This window comes from Geotrypetes seraphini, chromosome 4 (genome assembly GCF_902459505.1).
Source record: "Geotrypetes seraphini chromosome 4, aGeoSer1.1, whole genome shotgun sequence".
NCBI lineage: Eukaryota > Metazoa > Chordata > Amphibia > Gymnophiona > Dermophiidae > Geotrypetes > Geotrypetes seraphini.
Window position 1 is genome coordinate 315,786,545 of NC_047087.1, and position 20,638 is coordinate 315,807,182.

At 44.4% G+C, this 20,638-nt stretch overlaps 1 protein-coding gene across 5 annotated transcripts in view; it reads left to right on the plus strand.

Moving 5' to 3' along the window:
• Window positions 1-20,638, plus strand: part of ENO4 (enolase 4) — a 249,582-nt gene that overhangs the window by 14,556 nt on the left and 214,388 nt on the right. For 3 of the 5 annotated variants that reach the window (XM_033943104.1, XM_033943108.1, XM_033943105.1), the window contains exon 1: window positions 13,742-13,941. The exons of 1 other annotated variant lie outside the window; for it this stretch is intronic. In XM_033943104.1, coding sequence (XP_033798995.1) covers window positions 13,777-13,941 — 165 coding nt within the window. In that variant the 5' untranslated portion in view covers window positions 13,742-13,776. Of the gene's footprint in view, window positions 1-13,216; window positions 13,244-13,741; window positions 13,942-20,638 lie in introns of those variants that run through there. One more of the 5 variants, XM_033943106.1, reaches the window with a different exon arrangement.

Here is a 20,638-nt window from a genome sequence, read left to right on the forward strand (position 1 = left end):
TTAGGTAGGGAGACCAGTGTTGGACACAGTATTCCAAGTGTGGTCTGACCATTGTTCTATAAAGCGGCAATATGACATACGCCGATCTACTCGTGATGCCCTTCTTTATCATACCCAACATCCTGTTTGCTTTCTTTGCCGCCACTGCGCATTGAGCCGACGGCTTCAGGGTCCTGTCTATCAGTACCCCCAGGTCCCTTTCTTGTTCGCTCTTGCCCAATGTTACACCTAACATTTTATATTCTTGTTCTTTGTTCTGCCTGCCCAGGTGCATCACTTTGCATTTTTCTATATTAAATTTCATCTGCCACTTTTCCGCCCATTTCTCCAGTTGGTTCAAATCTCTTTGAAGTGCGTCTCTGTCTATTTGCGACCCAAATGCCCGACATAGTTTTGTATCATCTGCAAACTTGATTATGTTACTTGTTGTTTCCTCTTCTAGGTCATTTATGTAGATATTGAACAAGATGGGCCCAAGAACTGATCCCTGGGGCACGCCGCTCATCACCTTTTCCCAGTCCGAGAACTTCCCATTTATGCTCACCCTCTGCAATCTGTTCTCCAGCCACTAGTGTGCTCGACTCCCATTCTTAAATAAATGGGACATCCAGTGGGATCCCTAAGACGGCCGAGTTAAGGAACTAGGTCATTAGTACTCAGACTTAATAGGGTGGGTAAATGGAGTGGGCAGACTTGATGGGCTGTAGCCCTTTTCTGCCGTCATCTTTCTATGTTTCTATTTGCCTATCCATCTTAGTATATCCCCATTTATTCCATGTCTTTGTAGTTTCCTCATGAGCCTTGCGTGTGGTACCTTGTCGAATGCTTTCTGGAAGTCCAAGTATACGATATCCACCGGTTCTCCACTATCAATATGATGGTTCACCTTCTCAAAAAATTGAAGCAAATTTGTCAAACATGACTTCCCCTTCCTGAAACCGTGTTGACTAGCTCTCATCAGGTCATGATTTTCCAGGTGCTGCACTATGCTATCTTTGATTAGTGCTTCAACCATCTTCCCAGGAACCGACGTAAGACTCACAGGTCTGTAGTTTCCTGGTTCTCCCCTTGATCCCTTTTTGAAGATTGGGATGACATTTGCTATCCTCCAGTCGTCTGGTATTTGTCCGGTTCTAATTGACAAGTTGGCTAGGGATTGTAACAGTTCTCCGATTTCTACCTTAAGCTCCTTTAGCACTCTCGGGTGAATTCCATCCGGTCCAGGGGATTTATCGCTTTTTAGTTTATCGATCTGATAGTATATCATGTCCAAATCCACATTCACTGTGGTGAGGCTTTCCTCAATTTCTCCCTTGAATACTCTCCCTGGTTCAGGTATTGTTGCAGTGTTCTCTTTGGTAAAGGCAGATGCAAAGAATGAATTTAGTCTATCTGCAATCTGTTTGTCTTCCTTGATGTACCCTTTCTTTCCTAGGTCGTCGAGAGGGCCCACTGCCTCTTGTGCTGGTTTTTTTCCTTTTATATATCTAAAAAAGGGCTTGAAGTTCTTGGCTTCCTGCGCAATCTTTTCCTCATAGACCTTTTTGGCCTCTCTTACCGCCTTGTGACACTTCTTCTGGTCAACCTTGTGAATGTTCCAGACCTCAGTTGTTTGTTCCTGTTTCCATTTTTTTAAACGAGTTCCTCTTTTCCCTTATCGCATCTTTCACCTCCTTAGTTAGCCAAGCTGGTTCTCCTTTGTTCTTATTTTTCCTTCCTTTGGATATCTGCGGGATGTAGAGATTCTGCGCTTCAATGATGGTATTTTTTAGTAGGGACCATGCTTGTTCGACCGTTTTGAGTTTATCCGTCCTTTTCTTGAGCCGCTTTTTTACCATGGCTCTCATGTTGTCATATTTCCCTTTTCTGAAGTTAAAGGTTGTGGTTTGAGTCTTGGTTCGTTTCCCCTTCCCGATGCCTATTTTAAAGTTGATCATGCTGTGATCGCTCGTCCCCAGTGGGACCGTGACTTCTACTTCAGATGTCCTTCCAGTTATGCCATTCAGGACCAAGTCCAAAGTTGTGGTTCCTCTTGTCGGTTCTTCTATCATTTGTTCTAGGAAACAGTCCCCTACTGTTTCCAGGAATTTTGTTTCCTTGCCGCAGTTTGAGGTTCCAAGGTTCCAGTTTATTCCTGGAAAGTTAAATCCAGCTGTTTGATCGTCCAGACTGCTAGGACATATATCTTTATACTACATTCTCATCCCAAAAAATCACCCAAGTCCCAAACGCCTAGAACAAGACCTTTTAGACATAGGAGGGGCCAGCAAAGTTATGGACTGGCCACCCATGGCAACAGACTAGTAGGACACTTTACAGGGCACTGCTGTGAACTTCACTAAACTAAACTAAACTAATACCGCATCATCTCCATGGATGTGGAGCTCGGCACGGTTTACAAGAACTTAAAATATAGGAAGAGAAGGAAAAAAAAAGGTTTACATGAACTGATATATAGAAGAGAAGAGTAAGGGGGGATAGAATTACATTTTAGTGAAAAACCAGGTTTTCAGTTGCTTGCGGAATAATTGGAAGGAGCCCAGTTCCGCAGCGGGGTAGTAAGGTCGTTCCAAAGACCTGTGATTCTGAAGAGAAGGGATTTTCCCAGTTTGCCTGCATAGCGAATACCGTGTAGAGAGGGGAAGGATAGTTTATACCTTTGGGCGGGTCTGGTAGAGTCAGGACTCGAGGAGTTATAAGATAGTGGGATTAAGGAAGGAAGGATGCCGTGAATGATCTTAAAAGCCAGGCAGGAGCATTTGAAATGGATTCTGGAAATCACTGGGAGCCAGTGAAGTTTGGCTAGGAGTGGGGAGACAGTCAGACTTGCGTTTTGCAAAGATCAACTTGGCTGCAGTATTCTGGATTAGCTGGAGTCTTTGAAAACTTTTTTTTGATAGGCTTAAGTAGATGGCATTGCAGTAGTCTAGTTTGGAGAGGATGATGGATTGGACAAGGACGGCAAAATGTTGTTGGCGAAAATAGGATCTTATTTTCCTCAGCATGTGGAGGCTGAAAAAGCATGATTTAGCCAAGGAGTTGAGGTGGTCATTGAGGGAGAGAGAAGAATTGATAATGATGCCAAGGACTTTGCTTGAGAACTCAAGCTGCAGTGCAGCGCCTGAGGGTAGTGCAAAGAGGGTGGGCAGGTGTTCTAATTTTGGGCCGAGCCAGAATAATTTTGTTTTTGATTCATTCAATTTCATCTGTACCGAGAAGGACCAGGAATGGAGTCTCATTATGCAAGCTGTAATGTTCTCGTGGAGGTTGGTGAGGTTCTGGTCTGTCTCAAGGAGGACAAGGATGATCACAAACAGGGTGCCACATAAACATCTCACTACAATTCCCTTGCAGGTCATGGTGAGCCCTCAAAAACTTACTATACCCACTTGCCTATAATCCCAATAGCCCTTAGGCTGCAGATGCCACCTATATGGCAGTGCAGTAGGGTTTTGGGGTTTTTTGGTGGACTCACATTTTTCACCATGAATGCAGTGGTTAGAGTGGCTTATGGGCCTGGGTCCTCTTCTCTATGATTCAATAGTCCACCCCCAGACTACTTAAGCCATCTCTATATAGCTCTACTAGGCTTTCCTACGCCAGGTGCTGATGTTCAGGAGGAAGGTATGTACGTTTTTATTCAGATTTTTATGGCGGTGTGTGTGTGTGTGGGGGGGATCAGTGATCACTAGGGGAGTGTGTGGGGGTCTGCAGTGGTTATCTGGTCACTTTGGATACTTTCTGGGCATTTAGACCTGTTTTTAGATCGCCTAAGTCACAATGTATAAGTTTCATCCAGGCAGCCTCATAAAAGTTTTGATTATCCCTGCAATACGACTAAGTCTAGGTCCACATCCTGCCCTAACCACTTCTCTAAAAACACCCCTTTCAGCTTTGGGTGCACAACAGGATTCAAAGGCTTAAAAAGTCTCTGGATACATCTAAAAATTTGTTTCGATTATTGGCACTTGGATGACCTGTCTTTTAGGTCGTCCAAGTGCCGATTTGGGTGGGTTTTTAGATGTATTTCTGTTTCGATTATGAGTCACATAGTATACAATTTATTTGCACTGGATTTGCCATAATTTCAGTAGAAGTTTACGATACAATTTTTTATCCTAACTTGACACATATTAGGGGTCTAATATTAATATACAGTTTACCTGTTACAATTTGCCATAATTATCCTTACAGTGCAAGTTTTCCAGTATGAGTTTTATCCTAATTGGCACACACAGAAAATTTACAGGTTAGATTTGTCATAGTTAAAAGTACAGGTTTTCCTTACATGACATGTACTGGGTTCTGGTACCAATATACTGCATAAACTTGAATATAAACCTATCTGAATATAAACCAAGGTAACCCTCCCCCCCAAAAAAACAGGTAGACTCGAATATAAACCAAGATTAGAAACGTGGGTGATCCTGGTGAGCCAGTCTACAAAGACCAGACCACTTCCTTTAAAGACAGCTTTAGCTGTTCTGATAAAGTTAAACCTATCCTTTTGTTTATCCCTTTTTTTTCAAACCCAACAGTGTAACTTTATGTTATTCCTTACCCCTCATGTATGTTTTATATAAAATGTAATGTGTAATTTGTCAATATTTGTTATATTTTAGCTTCTTGAATACTTTTATTTTGTTAATGTACATCGCCTAGAAATTTTGTAATAGGCGATTTATCAAATATTCAATAAAACTTGAAAACTTGATCCTTGCCATAAGTTTTAACACAATTTTTTTTTACATTAAATATTTTTATTAGTGCAAAATCCCTGAGGAAGGGGATTTTGATCTTCAAAAGTTAGTTAAAAATATATTAAAATTAGTCCAAGCTAGGCATGAATCCATGTCATTAGTGCCCAAAGACTCCATCCCAAGAAGAATTGAGGAAAAAATTACAGCTTAGAAGAGCAGAGAACTTTTGATAAACAAAAATAATTGCTAGAAATCCAAGATGGCCGCTGCTAAGATTTTTGCGCCAAAAACTGCAATTTTAACCCCTTAAACAAAGTGCAAAAACAGCAATTTTAGGATTTTTGAGATGGGGGAACATGCAGCAACCTTCGGATTTGCAAATTTCAGAACCCCCCCCCCTCGAATCACCTCACAGGCTGTGACAGCCATACTCACTGTGACCTGTGCTGAAAATGTGCTGCAGCCTGCCTCAGCTCTAAAAAGAGAATAATCTACACTCAACCCCTGCTTGGCAGTGGGTGAGAAAAAAGCAGGGACTGCCCCGGTCTCCAAAGATCCTTATGCAGGCTGGCTAACAGGTATCACCAGGGATTGGCCTATCCAGGGCAGGATTAATTCTCTGAGGGCCCCTAGGCACACAAGTACACTGGGCCCCCTAGCCCTGCCCCACCTATGCCCCACCCACACCCCACCCATGCCCCGCCCCCATTTAATTACCTGTTTTCTTATTTACCTCTTTATTTCTACTTGTATTTCTTTTTTCTTTTATTATAAAATTCAAAACAAACAACAAAGATTACCATACCAGTGCCAGTGTACAGTTTTATTCTATGCAAGCCCCAAACATCTATGAACAAATCCTTCCCACCTATTGCTCAGTACTTTAACTCTGAACCCTTTCCATACGTATATAAAAGTGTTCAAATGCATTATAAAGCAGTAACATAAGTCTGTATTAATAACCAAGTTTGCAACTCCTCTCAACTGCCTCACTCTATGTTGTCCAATTTTAGCTCATATGTATGTATAAACAACCAAATCTGTAACTTCTCTGGTACATACCACTCCATGTATGCTAATTTGTAACAAAACAACAAAGCAAGGGGTCCACCAAAGAATTCAATGTGGAACAAAGGAAGATTGGCTTACAATAAGGAGATTCAAATCAGGTTTATTCAAGGTGCTCCCAGGAACCATGCATGATGCATTTCGCCAAACAAAGCTGGTCAATGCTAACAGAAATATGTATCAATAACTCAGAAATAGTGAACTTCCATTGGTAATAATAATAATACACACATTCACAAGGTCATATGGAAGGTTTAAGCAAACTACAACACGAGTCAGAAATGGCTCTACCGGGAGGAAAAGCCTCAGACAAAGCCCTCCCACCACCACAACTGTGGTTTAAGGTGTTCAGGCGGAGAACCTCATCGGCATAAAAACCTCCAAGAAAGCAAAATTGCTCTATGTTTTGCCAAAGTAGCAAAAATCAATAAATGTATCGCCAAGTGGTCACACTTATATGTGTAATTTGACTCAAAAAACTTATCTTTTGTCTCTAGCTCAGTCGGAACACCAACGGTGGTCAGCGTTTCACATAATGCTGCCTCAGGGTGTGTCCTCCGATTGTGAGCTCTCAGAAATGGGACACTAGAAACGAGTCGCCTTCCATAAAAGATGGCGCCATCAATGTGCATCAATAATCTTAGCTATCCTATTCAATCTACTATGAAGGTATTGGGAGTAACACTGGACCAGAGCCTGACCATGAAAGACCAGGTGGACTCCTTGGTTAGAAAGAGTTTTCACACCCTCTGGAAGCTTCGGTCCATTAAAGCACACTTTGATGGATGTTTCATCATTTAGAATTCTGGTACAATCCCTTAAACTGAGCTAACTTGATTACTGTAACATCGCCTATTTGGCAATTTCCCAGAAGAATATGCAGCGATTGCAACTGGTACAAAATGCGGCGGTCAGGCTACTTTGTGGGTTGAAGAAGTTCGATCATGTAACACCTTCCTACCGACTTCTACATTGGCTGCCAATGGAGGCACGTGTGAAGTTCAAGTTTGGATGTTTTTGCTTTAAGGTACTATACGGTTTAGCCCCTAAATATATAACTGACCTTTTCTTTTTCACAACCAAAAATAAGAGAAGCTCACATCTGAATTTTGTTTCTCCACCAGTTAGAGGATGTAAATTCAAAAGTCATCATCAACATCTTTTCTCACATCAAGCAGCATTATGGGGTAAAGATCTGGAACAACTGCTTATACATACATATCTGTTTCTTGAAGTATTTAGGTAACTGACCTATACAATCTTAGTCCACAACAACTGATCTCCAGAATTGTTAATCACTAACCCTTAACTTTGTTAATTCTACTCAATATGTAACATCTTTTAATCATTGTAAACCGCGTAGAACTTCACAGTCCTGCGGTATATAAACTGTTGTTGTTATTATTATTATTTCTGACTCGTGTTGTAGTTTGCTTATACCTTCCACATGACCTTGTGACTGTGTGTATTATTATCAATGTTAACAGAAAACCATGTCTTTCATACACACAGGAAATCAAAAAGAACCCACTAACGGGAAAAAAACATAGTAACCTAAAGCTAATCCCCCCTGCCCCAAAGGTATAAAGGGTGAGGGGGAGAGACAGTTTAACCAACAATGCACTGAAGAGGTAAATAATTGTGATAAAGGAAAGCCCTCAGTCGCACAGCTTGCACAGGGGAATGAACCCTTGAGCTCCAGCTGTCACAAGCAGTGTTCCCGCTAAGGTGCGTTGGCCTGCGCGCGCGCACAAAATATTACATCGCAGCGCAAAGTTTCTCTTCACAGCGCACACACGCGTCGCAAAGGTAAGGGGAGGTAAGGTAAGGGGACGCATTGGGGGGATTGCACTTCCCCACAATTGCCATGCTTCGGTTCCTCTTCTTCCTTCCTTCCTCCCCCCCCCCCCGCGGGACCCTGCGGCACCATCAACTCTTACTCCCTCTAATGTCGGCCCTGCAGCTCCAGACTTCCTCGCACCTTCTCCCCTCCCCCTTTGGATCGCTATTATTTTAAATGTTATAGCCGCGGAGCTGTATCCATCAGTGGAGATGTCTAACCTCGGCCTGCCCCGGAACTCTTACTGCAACAGTGACTTCCTGTTCCTGCCTAGACGGGCGGCTGCTGCAGTAAGAGTTCCGGGGCAGGCCGAGGTTAGACATCTCCACTGATGGATACAGCTCCGCGGCTATAACATTTAAAATAATAGCGATCCAAAGGGGGAGGGGAGAAGGTGCGAGGAAGTCTGGAGCTGCAGGGCCGACATTAGAGGGAGTAAGAGTTGATGGTGCCGCAGGGTCCCGCGGGGGGGGGGGGGGGGAGGAAGGAAGGAAGAAGAGGAACCGAAGCATGGCAATTGTGGGGAAGTGCAGAGCTGCAGGGAAGAGTGTTGCGGTACCCAGCTGGAGGGAGAAGGAAGATGAGGGAGGGAATTAAAGGAGATGCCAGGGCTTGGAGCGTAGGAGGAAGGTATGCCAGTCTAAGGGAAAAGGAAGGGGGAGATGTGAGAGCATGGAGGGGGAACGAAAGATGGAAGAAAAGGAAAGGAGAGAGATGCCAGAGAATCAGGGAAGGGGAGATACCAGACTATGAGGAGAGGTGTGGGAGAGGGAAGGCGAGGAGAGAGATGCCAGACCAATGGGGTGAAAGGAGAGATGGAAGGGGGAGGCATACAGTTTCTGGAAGGGGCATAGAAGGAGAGAAGATGCCATATAGGGGAAGAGAGACGGCAGACAGTGAATGGAAGGAAGAGAGTTACAAGAAGATGAGGAAAGGAGAAACCACAGAAGACAAAGGTAGAAAAAAATTTCTATTTATTTATTGCTTTAGGAGACATGTGTCACTGTTTCTGTGAAGCATTGTATGCAGAGTCCAGCTTCTTGCTGGTTCAATTTAACCTTTGTCTATGTATTTTTATTTTATCCCCCCTTTTACAAAACTGTGAAGCGTTTTTAGCACCAGCCTTGGTGGTAGCAGCTCTGATGCTCAGAATTTTATGAGCATCAGAGCTGTTACCTCCGTAGCTAAAATCCACACTACAGTTTTGTAAAAGAGGGAGGGGTTAGTTTGTGATTACATATTCCTTACTAGGCGAAGGTGTTTTCTGTGTTCTGTGTGTTCGAAAGACATGGTTTTCTGTTAGGATTGACGGTGTAGGATTGATCTGTGCTGGTCTGGCTTGTTTAGTTTTACAATGGGTGTATTGATGTACTGCTCACTGCAATATGTAAGATGCTGCCTTTTCCTAGGTACTCATGTGTGACGTGTGGTTTGTTACTAAAAATCATGTTTTTCTTACAGATGGGGGGGGGTGCCAAAAAATGATGGGCCCCGGATGTTACATATGCTAGGTACGCCACTGTATGTAAAGATACCAGAAAGCTGGCGTAGCAAAAACTTCTAAGTTTTGAGTATTTAACCCTCCCACAATCTCACGGGCACTCGTTTCAAGTTTATTGAGATTTTGATTTAAACGCAATATCAAATATTTTCAATGCGTATAACAAAAATAAATTTGGGGAAATAAATAAAACCATTTGAACCAGTGTTCCCGCTAAGCTGCGCTGGCGTGCGCTGGCGCACAAAATATTACATCGCAGCGCACACGTTTCTCGTCACAGCGCACGATCGGAAGAGGCGTACGGCAGATGGCAGGGCGGCGAGAGGAGAATCGGGCGAGTTGGCTCATAACTTGCTGGCGCCCGATATTTTTGGCTCACGGTGAAAAAAGTTTGCTCACAACACCCGCCCGCTTAGAGGGAACACTGGTCACAAGTATAACCCACTGAAGGGTATTAACAGTGAAACATCCCTGGGCTAACCTTATGTGAGTTAGATATAATGAAACCAGTGCACAAACCAACGTGCTAAAGGTGTAAAATCAATAATAATAAATATAGCAAGTTGTAAAAACTGCCTCTGCCCCTCATCCGGGGAAAGTGAGCGAGCAAAATCAGCCAAGCAGGCACAGGTGAAACCCAAAATCAAATGCAGGAAGTACTTAGCTTCTCCAGTGTAGCACAAAAATAGCCAGCCAAGATGAAGCTCGTCCTGAGGGCTTTCCTTTATCACAATTATTTACCTCTTCAGTGCATTGTTGGTGTCCCCCTCACCCTTTATACCTTTGGGGCAGGGGGGGATTAGCTTTAGGTTTCATACACACAGGACACAGAACTACCCTCATCCAGTATGGAATAAGTAATCACAAAATAACCCCCTACTTTTTTTTTTCACAAAAACATGGAAGAGGTTTTTAGCACTGGCGGGCTGAATGTTCTGCGCTGTTCTGACGATCATATGAATTCTATGACCATCGGAGCAGTGCAGAGCATTCAGCATGCTGGCTTGTGCTACAAACCGAAGGAACGGTACAGTTTAGGGGCTGAAGAAACAGTGGTGCATATCCCCCAATACTGAACAAAATATAAAGATAGCAGGTGTAAATTTGAAAAAAGGGAAATAACAAATCACTTTACAAATTAGCTTTCAGAGGTCAAATCCTCTTTCCTTAGGTCAGTAAAGTATACTGTTGTTATAGTATCCTGGCCTGACCTGAGGAAGGAGAATTTGGTCTCTGAAAGTTAGTCAAAAATGTACTAAAATTAGTCCAATAAAACGATCACCGTATTTCCATTTTCTATTTATAAACATTTATCAACACAGCTACAATACTACTTTATCCTAAAGCAAAAAAATTAAAAAATATAATTTTTTTTTTTACCTTTATCATCTTGATTTCCATATAGGCTCTCAATCAGCTGAATTATGTGTTTGGGTATTCCCATTTGAGCTAGAGTTCTCCATAGTTTATTGTAATCCACACAGTCAAAAGCTTTGTGGTAGTCGATAAAGCAAAGGTATAGGGATTTTTGGTATTATTTGCTCTTCTCCAATATTCATCTAACATTGGACTAGGACTCGAGCAAGAGTTGATGGCACCTAATAACCTTTGTCGCCTGGCTTCTGCTTGTCATTTTCTTCCTTCCATCCACTGTCTGCCCCTTCCAGAAACTGTCTGCCAACCTCCTTCCATTTCTCTTCCTGCCCACACCCCACCCCTTGGTCTAGCATCCATCTTCTTCCCTCTGTTCCACTCATAGTCTGCCATTTCTCTCCTTCCCTCCCCCCTGTGGTTTTCAGCATCTCTCTCTTCTCATTTCCTCCACTCAGATCTGATATCTCTGTCTCTTTCCTCGTTCTCTGGCATCTCTCTCTCCTCTCCCTTCCCTTTCTTGTCTTCCTTCTTTAGTTTTTGCCTCCATCTAAATTAAATTCTCTTACTATTCAGTTCCCCTCTTTTTTTTACTGTCTACCCACAGCATGCCACCCATTTCCTTCACCCCTCCACTATCTCACAATCTTCTTCCCCCATCCAGCATATGCCCTTTTTCTTTATCCCCCTCCTTCCATTCAGTATGTGTTCTTTCTCCACTTCCATTCAACATTTGCTCTCCCCTCTCAACTGACATCCGTCTGCCCCCCCTCTCTCTCTCCCTTCTCCCCACTTCCATCATCTGCCCCTTCTCTCTCTCTCTCTCTTCCTCCACCCCAGGTCCATCATCCTCCCTTCCCCTCACCTTTGCAGGTCATCACTCACCTTTCTTTCTGCTTTTTTTTTTTTTTTTTTCAAACGGCAACAAATAAGATTGGCAATGCCCCCACCCCTCCAGCATCAATGGCACTTAAAAGATCGGCAATGGGCCCCCCGGTATTAACAGCAAGTAAGATCAGCAACGCGGTGCTCAGCCCAAAGCTTCCCTCTGATGCAGTTTCCTGTTTCCACCCTGGCAGTTTGCAACAGAGGGAAGCTTTGGGCTGAGCACCATGTTTCCGATCTTACTTGCTGTTGATTCTGGGGGGGCCATTTGCCGATCTTTAAAGTGCCATTAATGATGGAGGGGGTGTTGTAGCCGTTTGAAAAAAAAAAAAAAAAAAGGCAAGGTGAAGGAAGACAGGGCAGCTGCTCTCTGTTTACCCTCCTTCAGCGGGTCCCTATTAAATTTCGGGCTCTAGGCACGTGCCTACTGGGCCTACCCTTTAATCCAGCCCTGGGCCTATCAACTGCAGTCCATAGTTTGCAACTTCTCTCTGCAGGCAGAGCCAAATGGGAAAGGTTTGAGTATTTAAAACACCGAGAAACTCCCAAAAACACCGAAGCAAGAAAAGTGAAAGAGCAGAACAAAAACATTCCTTTTGTCTTGTATGCAGAAGAGAAAAACTGCAGAGCTCCCTATGAAGTAGAGTCAGAGAGAAAATCCGGAGAGGATTCCTTCTGCAGATGGCTTTCAGCCATTGGGAGAGAACCTGCATGTCTAAAATGACTCACATATTGAACTGGAATAGAGGTTAGGTTCCAGCAGTACACATTGTGCCTCAAAGCTGTGGACAGTGAAAAGTGGATCCTATTGGGAAAACAGGGTTAGAATTCTGCATGAGACAGCACTTTGAAGTACCTGTAAATCACTCTCTGGACGTTTGGGGGTGGGGGGTCATATCTGGAAGCAAAGCCTGATCGTGAGGTGAAAGTGAAAACAACAAAAAAGAGAATAATGAATGAAATAAATTGATGCAACCTTGGATAGGTTAAATCACGCATCGTAAATGCGCGAATAATGAGAACAGACTATAACTGCCTGCCCCCTCCCCAGAACTGCTCCGAAGGAAGAGCACGAGGCAAAGCACTTACTCGCCCCACCGAGAACTGCCCCTAAGGAGGAACAGCGTACACCCACTCTCCCCTCCCTCAGACTATTGGACACAGTAGCACACAGCCACCTGCTCTGTTCACTCTCCCTCCCTTCCCCGAACTGACTCAAGGGATGAGCAGTTAATGTAACTAGGTTGTTTCCCCCCCCCCACCATGTGTAATGCATGTACATTTTTAAAAAAAAATAAATTTTAAAGATATAAATGCAAAACAATAACAATAGCTGCATTGATAGCAAGAAGGTAAACATTTACATAGTAGCAATAAGACCCTTGTGTACAAGAAGTATCTGCCCAGGCATGAAGAATAATGTGCAAAGCTAGAGCTCTCATAAAAATCAAGTCATCTGGTGCCAGCGGAAATAATATCAACTTTAGGGTTGGATGATCACAGTATAATAAGGTGCGTGTCCATGGTAAATTTAAATGTAATGACTATTTTAATATATCATGATATATTTATGGTATTTCTTCAACTGGTTGTTGGGTTGTTTTTTTTTAAGGTTTGAACAAGTTCGTGGAGGAAAAGTCCATATTCTACTGTTGAGACAGCAAGGCATGCTGCTACTATTTGGGGTTTTGCCAAGTACTTGTGACAAGGACTGGCTTGGGTGGAGACTGGGCTAAATTGCCCATTGCTCTGACCCCAGTCAGGCTCCCTCGCTCCCTTCCCTCACCAGAAGAAGTGCGCGGGAAGAGCACGAGGCACAGCACACCTTGGCTCACGCCTCCACCCCGCCTCACAGAATAGCCGCATGGAAACTCCATGGTAAATTTAAATGTAATGACTATTTTAATATATCATGATATATTTATGGTATTTCTTCAACTGGTTGTTGGGTTTTTTTTTTTTAAGGTTTGAACAAGTTCCTGGAGGAAAAGTCCATATTCTACTGTTGAGACAGCAAGGCATGCTGCTACTATCTGGGGTTTTGCCAAGTACTTGTGACAAGTACTGGCTTGGGTGGAGACTGGGCTAAATTGCCCATTGCTCTGACCCCAGTCAGGCTCTCTCGCTCCCTTCCCTCACCAGAAGAAGTGCGCGGGAAGACCACGAGGCACAGCAGCACCTTGGCTCACGCCTCCGCTCGCCTTACAGAATAGCCGCGCGGAAACAGCACGAGCCGTTGTTACAGGTGACGGCTTCTCCCTCTCTCCATCCGCGCGAGACAGCGCCCGAGCCAACGGCCGAGTCTCACGAGCGTTCCTCACAGACGTCGGGCTCGCGGTCGCCTAGCAACCGACGCACGCTTACGGCGGGGGAACGGGCGTTTCCCGGCCTCCGTTTTCTCCTCAGCGACCATGGACTACCGTAGGACGTGTCGCATCCCTGCGGCCGCCCGGCAGCTCTACGAGCTCAAGCACCGAGCGGCCGAGTACTACCGCAGCAACGGCGTCCCGCGGCGGATCGAGGAGGCCCTCAACGTCATCTTCTTCAGCAACCCGGACGATGTGTACGGGGCTCTGGTGAGCGGGGTGGGGGTGGGGACAGAAGGGAACGGGGTAAAACACGGATCCCCCCTTCGACTCGTTTTCTCCCTCACAAACCCAAAATGCTTCCTAATAGCAGAGGTTCCGAAGAAATAAGAACATAAGCAATGCCTCTCCTGGGTCAGACCTGAGGTCCATCGTGCCCAGAAGTCCGCTCACGCGGCGGCCCAACAGGTCCAGGACCTGCGCAGTAATCCTCTATCTATACCCCTCTATCCCCTTTTCCAGCAGGAAATTGTCCAATCCTTTCTTAAACCCCAGTACCGTTCGCTGCCCTATAACGTCCTCTGGAAGCGCATTCCAGGTATCCACCACACGTTGGGTAAAGAAGAACTTCCTAGCATTCGTTTTGAATCTGTCCCCTTTCAACTTTTCTGAATGCCCTCTTGTTCTTTTATTATTCGAAAGTTTGAAGAATCTGTCCCTCTCCACTCTCTCTATGCCCTTCATGATCTTATAAGTCTCTATCATATCCCCTCTAAGTCTCCTCTTCTCCAGGGAAAAGAGACCCAGTTTCTCCAATCTCTCAGCGTATGAAAGGTTTTCCATCCCTTTTATCAGACGTGTCGCTCTTCTCTGAACCCTTTGGACGCAGTATTCCAGATGCGGGCGCACCATCGCCCGATACAACGGCAGGATAACTTCTTTCATTCTGGTAGTAATACCCTTCTTGATTATACCTAGCATTCTATTTGCTTTCTTAGCGGCCGCTGCGCACTGTGCCGTCGGCTTCATTGTCATGTCCACCATTACCCCCAAGTCCCTTTCTTGGGTACTCTCATTCAGTAACATCCCTCCCATCGTATAGTTGTACCTTGGGTTTCTGCTTCCCACATGCAATTAAACAGACAATTAAACAGAAGAACACTGGTCAAAGATAACAGGAAAACATCCTAGGCTAACTTATAGATTACTTGTGGTTTCCCAGTGGCAGTCAAGAAGTCCCTGCATGATTTAACGGTGGTCCAGTCCCGGATCTGCTCTTACTGGGCAAATCTAAAGACTGTTCAAGACTCATGCTTTATTTCTTTTTAATTTTATTCCTTCATTTTTTCAATACCGTTCTCCCAGGAGGGATCAGAACGGTTTACATGAATTTATTCAGGTAGTCAAGCATTTTCCCCTGTCTGACCAACGGGACCACAAAGTGCCCGCGAGCTACTTTTAAAATGACCAAGTCCAAAATAATCTACCAACAATAAAATTAGCCCCCCCCCCCTCACAAAGCACACTGTCCACAGATAAATGTTAATTATCATTTACACTTCTCCCTCCGTATTTGCGGTTTCGCTTATTCACGGTTTTTAGCTTGCTGGCACCTCCCCCCCCCAATTAAATCAGCTTGCATAGAGAAATCGCCGATTCAAAAGGTTTACAGAGAAAAATCGCCAATTCCCAGCACTTTCTTCACCGTGTTTTGCCTCTCCTTCAGGAACAGGCCAGGTCTCCCATTCGCGGTTTCACCATAGGTCCTGAATTCACAATGGTTTTTAATAGAAAACAGCGAATAACATATGAAAAAGTTATTTGCGGTTCTGTTAATCCTCTATCACAGCGAATATGGAGGGAGAAGTTTATATTCAAGGTTTTTTTTTCCAAAGATGTCAAGGCAGGTGACTTTAAAATATGCAATGTCACCTCAGTAACAACTATACAAAAATAGACAAATATAATACCCCTCCCCTTTTACTAAACTGCGATAGCGGTTTTTAGCACAGAGCTGCACTGAATGCCTCACGCTGCTCCTGACGCTCATAGGCTTCCTGCACTAAAAACCGCTATCACGCTTTAGTAAAAGGGGGCCATAGTTCAAAATATAAACAGCAGATATAAATTCTCAAAACAGACACATTTTGAGCACTACTAAATTTAAAATAAAATCATTTTTCCTACCTTTTGCTGCCTGGTGATTTCATGAGTCTCTGGTTGCACTTCCTCCTTCTGATTGTAAATCCAATATTTCTTTCTTTCTGCCTCCTGCATGCTTCCTCTCCTCCAGACCTCATTCCATTCCCCATCCAACATCTCTCTCTGTCCCTCCATGAGTCCAACTTTTTCTTCCTTTCTCCCTGTCCCCTTCCCTTTCTTTCTTTCTCTCTCCCTGCCCCCCTTTCTTTTTCTTTTTTCTTTCCCGGCCCCCCTTTCTTTCTGTCTGTCTTTCTCCCTGCCCCCCCAAGCCATTCTCCCTGCTCAGCCACTGCTGCCGATTTCTCCCTGCTTCCCCAACGCCATGTCTGGTGCGTTCAAGCACTGGGGCCATAAGCCTTCCCCCCACCCCGACATAAATTCTGGTCAGGGGGGGAAGGCTGTGGGCCTGGTGCTTGTACGCACCTGGCCTGGCGTTGGGGAAGCAGGGAGAATGCAAAAGCAACACAAGTCTATATCGATCGATTCGTGTTGCCTTTGCGATGAACTAGTTGATCGCGATCAACCTTTTGGGCACCACTGATCTAATGTACTGGGGCAATGGGGGATTAAGTGACTTGCCCAGGGTCACAAGGAATAGTGTGGGTTTGAACTCGCAACCCCAGGGTGCTGAGGCTGTAGCTTTAACCACTGCACCACACTCTTCCCAACCAATGTATGAGGGGGGTGCTCAAAAGTTCTCAGCCCAACTAACTTCAGTTGGGACAGTCTCCACAAAGTAGCATCTGAATATACTTGCAGAAAGATACAAAACAAAATTCATAGCCACAAAACAACCCTTTCTAATCTGATTCAAATTGCTCTACAGATCTGGAAGTTCCCTAATACTATATGGGGAGGGGATCGGGCAGTAGTGTACCTAGGGTATGTGACACCCGGGCCGATCATTTTTTAACCCCCACCCAATATAAAAAAGGGATTTGAGAAGCTGTAGTAGTCGTTCATGCGGAACCTTGTCGAACGCCTTCTGAAAGGGTAGGGGGCAGGGAGATAGAAAGAAAGAAAGGGGGCAGAGAGAGAGAGAAAGAAAGGGTGGGCAGGGAGAGAGGGAGAAAAAGTTGGACTCATGGAGGGACAGAGAGAGATGTTGGTTGGGGAATGGAATGAGGTCTGGAGGAGAGGAAGCATGCAGGAGGCAGAAAGAAAGAAATATTGGATTTACAGTTAGAAGGAGGAAGTGCAACCAGAGACTCATGAAATCACCAGGCAACAAAAGTAGGAAAAATGATTTTATTTTCAATTTAGTGATCAAAATGTGTCCATTTTGAGAATTTATATCTGCTCTCTATATTTTGCACTATGGCCCCCTTTTACTAAACCGCGATAGCGGTTTTTAGCGTAGGGAGCCTATGAGCATCGGGAGTAGCGCAGGTCATCCATCTTTTCAGTTACCGCCTGATCTCTGTGGAATGCCCTTCCACTAGACATTCGATTAGAGAAGTTACTCTGAAAATTTAAAACTAAACTTTAAACTTTCCTCTTTAGAGATGCTTTTACTCTTTAGCATCAGCCTCCGCCTCTTAATTCTCTGTTTCATGTGTAGCTTTGAAACATCTAATACCGGTACTTATTTTGAAGTGATTCCCCCTCTTAATGTCTTTACCACTCCCCACATACCGTCCTTTTTTATTAATTTTTCTTCGATGTATTTTAAACAACCTCTCCCTCCCCTACTTTCCTTCCGTTTCATGTATGTTAATCTGAATTTGTCCAGTATTTTTAATATTTGGAGAGAGTGCAGAGGCGAGCCACGAAGCTAGTAAAAGGCATGGAGAATTTGAGCTACAAAGAACGCCTCGGAAAACTGGGATTGTTCACCCTCGAGAAGAGAAGACTGCGAGGGGATATGATAGAGACTTTTAAAATACTAAAAGGATTCGATAAAATAGAGCAAGAAATATCGTTATTCACATTGTCAAATGTGACTCGGACAAGAGGTCATGGTCTGAAACTGAGGGGCAGCAGGCCCAGGACAAATGTCAGGAAGTTCTGTTTCACACAGCGAGTGGTGGATGCTTGGAATGCTCTCCCAGAGGAGGTTGTGACGGAGACCACCATTCTAGGATTCAAGGGCAAGTTGGATGCACACCTTCTTTCAAATCACATTGAGGGATACAAGTAAACAAGGTCTTCATCAAGGAACACCTGCGTAGCCTCCGCGTGTGCGGGTCGCCGGACTAGATGGACCTATGGTCTGATCGGGTGAAGGCATTTCTTATGTTCTTATTGTTTTTATTTACCTATTTTAATTGTTTCCTTTAATCTTTTATAATGTACACTGTCTAGATATGTATTTTGATAGACGGTATATCAAAAATAAAAAAACTTGATCACAGCTCCCTGTGCTAAAAACCACTCTGTGCTAAAAACCACTATCGCAGTTTAGTAAAAGGGGAGGGGGTATATTTGTCTATTTTTGTATAGTTGCTATTGAGATGACATTGCATTTTTTTTTAATTCTTTATTTATAAATTTTAACTATTATGACAATCTTAACAGTCAAAAAGGAAAAAAAACTTATTTTTGACAAACATTTTTCTATGAAATATAACATAATTTCACAAAAGAAAAAGGAAAAAAATTTCACTACAAGAAGTAGGTATATATGGAGATGGAGTTGAACATTTACTGAAATTTAAGTCCAGAAAACATAACAAGGAAAACTAAAGATAAGGGTAGATGACTTTCATTTTGACTTGGTCATTTTAAAAGTAGCTCGCAAGCCAAATAAATGTGGGCATCCCTGGTATAATGTCTTGTTGTTTATAAATAACTAGTCTTTAAGCCCGTTACATTAATGGGTGCTAGATTAGATGTGTCTGTCCGTCTATGTTTCTTGGCCGCTGTCTGTGTCCTTCTGTTTCCCCCCCCCCTGAGCAAAGCTGTCTGCCCCCTGCACACACCTCCCCCCAAAGAAACCCCCTTTCCCTCTCCCCAACTGTCTCTCCATGGCCCTCTTCTGTCTTCCCCCCCAGAGCAAAGCTGTCTGTCCCCAGCACACCTCCCCCCCCGAAGCAGCCCCCTTTCCCTCTCCCTGTCTCTTCATGGCCCCTTCTGTCTTCTCCCCCAGAGCAAAGCTGTTTGCCCCAAGCAAACCCCTCCCCCCAAAGCAGCCCCCTTCCCTCTCCCTGTCTTTCTATGGCCCCTTCTGTCTTCCCCCAGAGCAAAGCTGTCTGTCCCCAGCACCCCCCCCCAAAGCAACCTCCTTTCCCTCTCCCTATCTCTCCATGGCCCCTTCTGTCCCCCCAGCACACCCCTCCCCCCAAGGCATCCCCCTTTCCCTCTCCCCCTGGCCCCTGGTATTGATCCGCTTCTTACCCTCCCTCCATCCCGGCATCTTCTGGCCTGCTCCTTTTCAAAGCAGCCTGCGATCGTGGTGGCCAGCTTTAGCGAACCTCGCAGACCGCTCTCCAACTCGGTAGCACATTCCCTCTGACGCGATCCCGTGCGTCAGAGGGAACGTGCTACTGAGGTTGGATAGCGGCCTGCGAGGTTCTTTAAAGCCGGCCACCATCGCAGGCTGCTCTGAAGAGGAGGATCGTCGGCAGCGGCAAGTGAGGGCGGGAGGTATGTTCCCTGCCAAGGACACGGGCAGGGAGAGAGCTTGCCTGACTTCCAAATGGTGAGTGAGGGCGGGAGGAGGGGAGAGGCCAGAATGTTCCCTGCCGCCGGGTTCTAAAATGGAACACGGCCACGGATCACACACCACAGCGGCAGGGAACACGAAACCCTAAGTGCGCATGCACTTACTACATTAAGAAAGAACATAAGAATATGCATACTGAATCAGGCCAATGGTCCATCTAACCAGGGCCGGATTTAGATGAAAAGAGGCCCTAGGCTATTCCACTTATGAGGCCCTTCACACCTCCCATTTTTAAGTTTGTAAATTACATGAGAGATAATAAAATACATCATTACTGTGATATATATCAATATGTTAAATGAAACATGTTGTTATTGGTACTAACCTTTATAAAAAATGTGACACAGATCTTGAGGCCCTAGGCTGAAGCCTAGTTAGCCTATAGGAAAATCCGGCCCTGAATCTAACCCAGTATCCTGTTTCCACAGTGGGTTTTATTATATAGGATATCCTAGTTTAATTAATCTAGTTCTTTGTATGTAATCCACTATGAACTATTTGTTGGAAATAGTGGAATATAAATGATTTAATTGTAATTGTAAAGGTGTTAGCAGATGGCAAACAGGCTGACAGCCTATGAGAGACATCGGGGAAGTTTTGAAAAATGGGGTCTTGAGGGTTTCTGGATTATCCCCTGTGTTTCCCCTCCTGAAAAATCCTAAAATAGTTTTTTATAGTTTGGTAAGTGTGAAAAATATCCCAATTTTGGCATGACTTTCTTGAAAGTGGCCATCTTGGATTTTTAGCAATTTTTTTTTCTAAAGCTTCCTGCTCCTTCAAATTTTGTTTAGAAACTTGCTGGGATGGAGTCCTTGCCAGGATTACACAAATTTACCATGTTTAGAACGTTATTACGCCATGTGCTGCGTAGCACAGCCAGAGGTGGCCGCAGCATCAAGTTTAGCCTCTCCCCTGCTGAAGCAGATAACCAAATGCTCAGCTAGCCCGGCGGGGCATGACTTAGCACAGCTGGTAAATCCGTCCGCCAATGAGGATCCTTCGCAGCCTAACAATTGCAGATTTTTGTCACCTGAGGGTGACTCTATGCCCTTGGAGCCGGACGATTTCTTCTGACTTTAGAATTTTTTGTGGTCTGCATCT